The sequence below is a fragment of the Miscanthus floridulus genome, chromosome 6 (assembly GCF_019320115.1).
Source record: "Miscanthus floridulus cultivar M001 chromosome 6, ASM1932011v1, whole genome shotgun sequence".
NCBI classification, from domain to species: Eukaryota; Viridiplantae; Streptophyta; class Magnoliopsida; order Poales; family Poaceae; genus Miscanthus; species Miscanthus floridulus.
The window spans coordinates 103,345,767-103,354,710 of record NC_089585.1 but is presented as its reverse complement, the minus strand read 5'-3'; the positions used below and the strand labels follow the sequence as shown (position 1 = coordinate 103,354,710).

The 8,944-nt window shown below is 43.2% G+C and overlaps 1 protein-coding gene and 1 pseudogene across 1 annotated transcript; both read right to left on the bottom strand.

The window, feature by feature from the left end:
• Positions 1-413: 413 nt before the first annotated feature.
• LOC136458862 (ATP synthase subunit a-like) lies at positions 414-3,297 on the bottom strand. Its single transcript, XM_066458771.1, has one exon. It carries the CDS (start codon positions 2,084-2,086, stop codon positions 635-637), a length of 1,452 nt encoding a protein of 483 aa, XP_066314868.1. The 5' UTR covers positions 2,087-3,297; the 3' UTR covers positions 414-634.
• Positions 3,298-6,093: 2,796 nt separating this feature from the next.
• LOC136458861 (uncharacterized) lies at positions 6,094-8,550 on the bottom strand (annotated as a pseudogene).
• Between the last annotated feature and the right edge of the window lie 394 nt (positions 8,551-8,944).

The window sequence follows — 8,944 nt, the reverse complement described above, 5'->3', positions numbered from 1 at the left end:
AAAAATGACTCAAACGTTGCTCGGCAATTAGTGGCTTCGTGGCCACAGATCCATCATGGAAAGAAGGAAACTTTCATCCGGCGTACCTCGTGTGACTTCTAGCTGTGCCTACCGAGTCAAAGAACCTGCTTCAACGAATAATAGAAGGTATCAGAAACCCCATTAACCCTTAGCTGATCCTGAAGCCACGGTTCTTGCTCCTAGGTACAAATCTATGGTGTAGCACCGCCAACAGTGGACGAGCGCCTACATCGATCTGTCTCCCGACAGGTTTCTTTTCAATCAACACAAGCAGCAGGCGTAGCTTTTCATTCACTCGCTCTAAGCACGGGAATAGAATAAAGGTATGGGTCCCCCACCTTACCATCCGTTCTGTCAGACCAATTGCTAAAGAGTTTTATTCGATTTGAGACAATCAGGAGATGGGCCTTTCTAAAATTGAACAGCCGGTATTGTGGCATTCGGATCTGCCTTATTGACCGGCTTTGGTCGAGCAACCGATAAAGATACATTTCTTTCACGGTAACTGCCTACATAACTAGTCTTCCTCTTTTCAAGGAAGTGAGTCTCAGACCATATGTAGTTCTCTTTTGTTAGACCAGTTCTCGTTTTTATGCAATTATGCAAAATGACTTTACTCATTTTGATGGAGATTTGTAGCATCATTCAAGTAAATACAAATTGAGATCGTAGAAACATGAGCTTGTGATATAGCTACACCTAATTCCAGACCGGTTAATGCTAGAACTATAAATAAGGGACCAAGATCTCCTATGAAATAGAAAATATTATTCAGAAATAGCATAGTCCAAGCAAACCCACTTAAAATCTTTACTGAACTATGACCGGCCATCATATTAGCAAATAAACGTATTCCTGAGCTTAATGCACGAAAACAATGAGAGATTAGCTCAAGGAGTACTAAAAAAGGTGCTAATGGCAGTGGGACTCCCGCTGGTAATAAGAAGCTAAAAAAATGAAGCCCATGTCTTTGAAATCCAACGATCGTAATGCCTATAAAAATGGAAAATGAAAGAGCCAAAGTAATGAGAAAATGACTTGTCACTGTGAAGCTAAAGGGTATCATACCCTGGGGATTACGAAATAACGAAAAAGTAAAAGTGACCGAGATGCAAGGGAAAAACTTTTGTTTCACATTTCCGGAAAGACCACCTATTTGTTCGTTTACCAGGTTCGGCACGAAATCATAAATAAGCTCCACCAAGGATTGCCATGCATTTGGCACTGACTTTCCCCCTCCTTTTTTCGTAACAACAAAAACCAGAAGTAGGACCAAACCGAGAGTGAGTAGCATAGACAAGGATAGATTTGTGAATGATAAATAAAAGTTGCCTATATTCAGATCCAGAATTGGGTGAATGGAAAATTGATCCAATGGGCTTTCAATTACTGGTCCAGTGCCGCCCGCGAAATCCCCATTGGCTGGGACGGCTTCTCCTGGATTGGCTGGGACGGCTTCTCCTCCTGGGCTCTCCTGCACTCCTATCCGGAAGGCTTCACTTGCAGTCCCATTTTGCACTAAATCCTGGTACTGCTCTTGAAGAAATTCTGGATCATTGCTTTCCCCGTGTACACGTTCGGCCGCAGCCAGAACTTCTGTGGGATTCCTGCCAATCATCAATCTCTCCATTTCCTCGTGTATAGCCGCTTGATATTCCACTACTCTTTCATCGGTCGGGTTAAGACCTGGATGGTCTTCATAAATTCCTCCAGTTGAACCCGCATCATTCTCATTAACTACACTACCATTGGATCTTTCTGTCATAGTTCTAACAGAACTTGTTGTGGTGGTAGGAATAGAACTATTGGTGGAATTCAAACTCGCCTCATCAAACTGAAAGATACGGCGCTCCCTTGGGAGATCCCACGCGGCACTTTCAGCTGATCTAGCGCTTGCTTGCTCAAAATCCAATACACGGCGAGGGCTCCTCCTAAAAAAATTATTGAACATCGCGGAATTTCCCATCTTTTTCAGATCTGCTCCCAATCCCGAAAAGAGAAAGGGAGACTTTGAGATAGGGGTGGGCGTTGGTTTTTCCAACGAAAAACAAATTCGAACTTCCATGACAAAACCAAATGCTAGTTGCCTACAGTGTGGCAACTGCTAATTCAAATAATTTAGAATGTCTATAAAGTAGTGACTAGCGTGGCCATGAACGACCAGATCAAGATAGATCTGATTTAATGTCAGAATCTGCTCCTCTATAGAGTCCCCAGGAAAAACCATATTTTTAATTATATCCTGGAGTGCGAGTCCCTCCGGCAATTGGGCATTACCTGAAGTTTGCTCAAAAAGCATTTTTAGCTTATATTCAAGCTTTTGAGAGAGCATTTCTCTTTTCAATGCGTGGGAATGGTCTCTAAGACCCCACCCCGCTTTATAAGCGAAAAAAATGGCAACCGAAACAATGATTCCGGCGCCTACATATGAAATGAATTGGTTATCCATAAATGAAGAATGTTTTATTCTTGTTCCGCTTCTTGCTCCAAGCAGAAAGACTTCTTTGAACTGGCCTTGGTTTTTCCAAGGAAACTCTATCTTTAGTAGCGATCACATGACGTCGACCAGTATCCAGGCACTTTTACACTTCTTTTAGAATAGATTCCTTTCCGATAGGACAAAAGCATACAGGCACATTTACACATCTTTTAGAATAGGATCCATGTCTTATCGCTTCTTTCTATATGAAAAAAGTTCAAGCACTTCTTTTAGGATAGGAGCCAGTACGAATCGCTACCCTTCGCTTCTTTCTATATGATAATATATAGATACTATAGCAATATCGATATAAGGAATCTCTTCTATCTTTTTCTTCTTATCTTTTTAGGGGACCACTATAAGGGTGCCAGCAATCCCCTACTATTCGGGGCGGTCTCCTATATCCTCTTTACAGGATGAATGAATGAATTAATGGTGCTGGCTGTTCAGTCAATCGATTAAACTGAACTTAATAGAAAAATCCACCCCTTTAGCTAAGAAAGAATAGATGCAGAGGTGGATAATAGATCGATATGAAGATCATGAGCTGCCCCATAATGAAACCGCCAGTAGTCGCGAATATCTCCTTCTTCCCTAACCCAAGATTGGAGAAAGAAGATCTAAGAGGGACCTATGGAGAATGTGGTCAGAAATCCATAATAGAGTCCGACCACAACGACCGAATTAATTATCCTCATCGAGAAACTTAGACTACTTTAGACTACTTAAGTAGAAAAGATTTGAAAATCATGGCATGGGTCTCCTTTTTTTCTTTCTTTAGAGTTTTCTATATGCACAATTTCTCGATGTTTCGATGAGAATTTCTTTACTTTCCATATATAGAAAGAGATAGACTATAAATGACATCTCTTATGTCAATAAGACCAAAGGGATGGATATTAAATGATAGGAAGTGAAATAGAATGAAATAGAGCCACTTTGGGCTTCCCTATGAAATGAGGCATGGAACGGAGCCACTACGAAGAAATTCCGGGAGTTACGAAAGAAGCTTCGGACTCTTTCATGCATACTCCACCTGGATGATATAGATCATACTATTAGGTAGTCTCCGAATCAGTGATCTGTCTTTGATGACATCTATCTGGTACCACGCATGAAGCTTGCTTCGTTCTGGTTTTTTCTGGTGTGTGAAACATTATAGGATGGGGCGAGCCCCAGAAAGAAATCCTGGGCAGTGGTTTACTTGATTTTCTAAGAACTAAGACTGGCGAAGGGAAAGGATGGTAAAGATATTGAAGTACTCACCAAAAACTAGGATGAACCGACAGCTTCGAAAAAAGAAGAAGATTAACTTCCCCTACTACTTACTACTCGACGATTCGACCATTCATGGTTGGTGTGGCTCCTATTCCTCGATATGCCGGACCTTCTTCTACACTACCACAAGTTCGTAGCTTGCAAACTCCCGATTTGCCCATTATTTAATTAAACGCTGCGCGCCTTTGCTTTGAAAAAAGGTGCTTTCACCACAGACATGCCAGTAACTGACGAATTGGATGCTCCAGCAGTAGTTCCAGTTCCGAAGGGAAACAAAAAGGGAAAGTCCCGCTTGTCAACCATGCCTGAGCCCAAAGGAAAAGCAGTACCAATCCGCTTCAAAGCTTCAGTCCTAGCTAGCCTATCTTCGACGTCAGAACCAATTTCTTCAAAAGCTTTCTTCAGCTCGCCCTTGTGCTTACGCCAGCCTTTGTTCACTTGTCTCGGGCTTACTTCTAGACTTGGATGGACTTCGATCTTCATCTTTAGTAATACCTAACGTTGCTAGGGTCTTCCATGCTTATAAAGTATTACTAAAAAGAATCTTTTTTCCTAGTGTTTAACTTTTTCTCAAAGAAGATTTATACAACCCATTTTCCTTGATACTGGAATCGAGCTACTTCCATTTTTTTAGGTAAAGATCAGGCGGGAAAGCTTACACCACCCATATTCTTCTTTATGTGGCTGACCTATTTGTTCACTTTTCACAAATCATGTAGCAATTTCGAAAGAGAGATCAGGATCAGAGCAAAGAAGCTGCGAAATGAGGGGAGGAGACTCTGCCTCCATAGTATAAGTTGCTATCCACTTATGCTTGGTTTGTGCTTTACCACGAAATCTTGCCTCTCACCATCATGAAAGACAGATGATGATGTCGATTTCTTACTGTCGAGACAGCCTGTCCGAATCCAAATCATTCGACTTCCTCCTTTGCAGTGGCGAGGTCGTTGATTCCTATAAATCAAGATGTTTTGTTGCCTGCTTCTTTTTATGGGCCTTCTCTCTTGGATGGTATTATCCACTTGGTATATTGTGAAAGTCTCTACAAAGACGAAAGGGCCCCATGCCTTCTTTGAAAACGATATCCCTCTTCAACGCTTCCACTAGCCCTAGACTCGGAATACTCTGCTTAAGAGATCCCCCTCTCCGGCCAGAGAGGATTTGAGTACAACATTGATTGCGGAAGATCTTTGTTCCTATTATTTCAAAGCCTAACTAGGCGCGCAGCGGTGAGTGCGAGCTGCTTTCAAGAAATGCTGGAAAAGAGCCAGTAACGCTATCAGTGAATAGAGCTGGTGTAAAGTCCAGCTAAAGTACCATACAGCCCCACAGGTAAAGAGTATGAGTGGAGGGAAGTGAAGTTATAGAAGTCTTTCTTCCTCTTCTGGTGAAGCTAGCTACTGTCGTTTCTATTGGTTTCTCAAGAGGCTCAAGGTCTTGCTCTACCTAATCCGATCTAGTTCCGGTCTGTAATGATGGATAGGAAGGGTTGAGAGAACTACGTATCTCGCCTAGCATTTGTGTGTGCGCACCTGCTTTTGGGCGGTTAGCGAAACGAAAGTAAAGACAGCTATGTGTGATGAAGTAAGCCCTACGATGCTCGGTTAAGTAAAGACTGCTGTTATCTCATACAAAACAAGGACTCGGGAGAAGAACTAGTTATCCCCAGAGGGGGAACTATGATTCTCTCAGATGTGTCTATCGATATAGATCAAGTTGAGTGTTCAGCGAAGTATGCTAGCCATTGGCCTTACGTTCAGGATACTCCTTCCTGTCCTTGCGATGTTTGGTTAAGTGTTATCAATCAGCTTTCCTCTTCTTCCAGCATTCTTCTAAGGTTTGCCTCTAACGATGGTTGAATAGCTCCTGTTGTTTGTCTCCACCTTCCTTCTCCCTGTAAGTTGTCCTCATACTCCCAGTTCTTTCTCTTCTTTCTTTTCTTCCTCTACGACTTTACTATATTATTCTTGAATAAGCTAGTGATTATCTGAGGCTTACAGTATGGTATACCGAGGGCTAACTCCACTACTTCAGATTGTTGAATCGAATATACCTTCTATATACCTAGCTTAGAGTATTTGAACCTGTTACGTCGATTGCTGAACCTGACTTGACTTTGACGCGTTGGCTTTGGCTCTGGCTTTTCCTATATCTGAATGTTTCGGAAGAGTCCGTGGCTATCCTGCGCGAAAGAGGAAGAACTCAACTCTTTGCAAAAAAAGGAGCATCGCTCTAATCACTTATGGTTGTTCCTTTCCAGGATGGATGGCTACTGCATATTATCATATAGAAATCAAATGAAAACCCTACTGAATTAGGCAAGCGATTATTCGCATCGTTGCTTAGGTGCTCTAACAAGCCGCAATTGGTTAGAGATTGGATCAAGTTCCAGGCTTTTTCAAAACTTCCAGCTTACTTAATTGACTCGCATGGGCTTTCTCGCTATAAACGAACTAAACGAAGCGCCTAAAGAGAGAGATCCGCGGGACACCAGTCAATAAAGTAAAAAGAGAGTATTCTCTTATGTAGTCTTATTCCTTCCCACACCCTTGTGGGTGCTGCTCAAGCAGCTCAGGAGGCGCCAACCCCACAACCACAGGTAGAAGGAGTTCCAGGTGCGGCGTCCAGATCAGGGACTAGTGGCCCGTCCTGTTCGGATGTAAAGGAAAGATGCAAAACTTTTCTCAAACAGTGGGGAAAGGGCCCCATACGTCAAAGCCAGATAAAGAATCTCCAACAAGATTCGAAATTGGATCGTTCAAGTCCAAAGGATAGAGAAGAAATCCTCATGGTCACCAGAAGATTTTTCATCGAGACAAAACGCTGCTAACGCTGTAGTATTGGAATATTGGGACTACTACTGCGAGCGGGAAAAAAAGAAAAACCTTCTGTCGACTAGAGTTTGATGTCGATTTATCCACACTTCCATGACTTCTAGAGGAAAGCTAACTGCTTGCTGGCTGGGAGCTGTATGAGCGGTAACGTCCACGTACGGCTCCGTGAGAAGGTGGACGGAAATGGCCTTGTTGTACCTCACTCCCGTCTTCAATGGGGTCTGCTCTTTTTTTTTTGGGAGAGTATGCCAATATGATCTTAATGAGGTGCGGGGCTTTGCATCTGACATTCGTTGGGCTTTCCTCTGCGGGAGCCTGCGTCCCGGCCTTTTTGTGCAATAAACCCCTCCGGCCGAAGACTAGTGATAGGTGGTCCCGCGGAGCTTTCGGAGAAGGGTAGCCTAGTGTGTAAGCACAGCAATGAACCGCGGCGAACCCTCAGACGACCCTTCTAAGATAAGGGGGGAGATCCTCAGTAGTGGTGACCCTTTTACTCTTCCACTGACTTATATATGTACCGAATGCTCATACGGGAAAGTGAACTCCTGGGTCTGGAACCAGGGGGGTTGCTCCGAGAAAAAATCCTTTCTTTCTCGTCCACTCCAGGGGGTGCGGACACACCTGCGCGGATTACAGGTGACGGTTACAAGAATGGCGGGGAAGTGAAGAGTACCCGACGACATTCAGGGATGAATGTAGACCCATCGGGCAGGGATAATCATTCCGGTCCTGGGAGAGGTGGCGACACCAGTCTGAGCTGAGGGAAGCCAGCCAATTGAGTCACTGAAACGACCGCAGGAGGCGCACCCTAAGCCCAGCTTCTCGGAGCTGCTATTGCGAAATACGGCTTCCTTAATATAAAAATTTCCACAAGGGGGCTGGGCTGCTCGCCTTCATAGAAAGGCGACCGGGCCTAGATTAGATGTTCGCCTTTTTATAGAATAGAAAGAGAAGGTAAAGGGGGGCTTTATTGGTAATGGCTGAGGTCCATGAAAGAATCGCTGGAGCACATCAAGCGGGCAGAAGAATGAGATGGCTGATACACAGATATGGGTTTTATTGGCCAAACATGGAAAAAGATTGCAATAAATACGCCCGAGGATGTGAGGCTTGCCAAAGATACAGACCGATTAAAAACCTGTAAGCGGAAGAATTACATGAAATCATTAAACCTTGGCCATTCCGAGGTTGGGCAATTGAAACAATTGGAAAAATATATCCTCCTTCCAGCACCTTTTAACAATCTTCTTCTGTGTTGAAGCGTAATAGGAAGAAGCCAAAACATTCTTTCAAGAATCTCCAAATCCCCCTTCCTTGACCTACCGGATACAAGTCAAGTCACACCTGGAACCCAGACGAAATCTGGCATCTAATAGCCGGGGCTACCCCCATCCACATAACCCCTTATTTTCTCTCCAATGGTAGATTCGAAGAAATTCGCATGCTCATATCGTGCGATCATCCCACGAACATCCCCAAGAAAATAGAACTCAAAGAGGAGCCATATGCTTCATATATTGATGGTTTCTTGGAGGGATGGATCCTAATGCAAGCAAGCCGGAACTCTTCCACATAATTTTCAAGGCGACGCTTGGGGCCTTCCATGTTATAGTCAGCCAACTCTATTTTCTCAGGTACCTGAGAAAGAGTAAGAACACCTGCGTTCCAGTATACCATCCTTCCATGCAGTAGTAATCCCCCCCTCTAAAAAAGTAAGTTGAGATTCAAAGCATTCCCGTAAGCTAGTAAGTCAATCAAAGCTATAACTCTATTTGTTAGTTTCAGGAAACTGGTACATATTTATAATAATAATAATATATATTATATCTTTATATTATTATTATTTGGTATTTACCAATTTTAGACTAAGCATAAATTCATTTTGAAAGAAAAGGCAAATCCCCAGAAATAAAGGATTTTTACTACGTTACCCTCAAAAAGTACTCCGGCAGCGTGAGTGAGTACAGGCTCATATTCCTATTTATTTTCTGACAAGGGAGGGATGCGTAGGATTTCTTACAAGAGAGATCGAAGATAGGGAGGTACTCAATATAATGTGTACTCTTTCAACTGAAGATGACGATTGAACTTTGGTACCGCAGCAAATGATCAAATGGACCGTGGGTACTATACTAAGAGTAGTAACAACTATTCCTTCGCAACTTCGCCCTTCGCACTTACCTTTCGTCCGGTACGTTGTTCAAATGTTTTTCTGGGATTATGTTGGTGATCTTGAAGGGTTGTGGGAGTATGCATGGGGGCAGTCTGTTGGTGACAACCTGTTGAACTCTGTTTATGCTATTGGTAAGTGTGTGCAAGACTTTATGGCGGA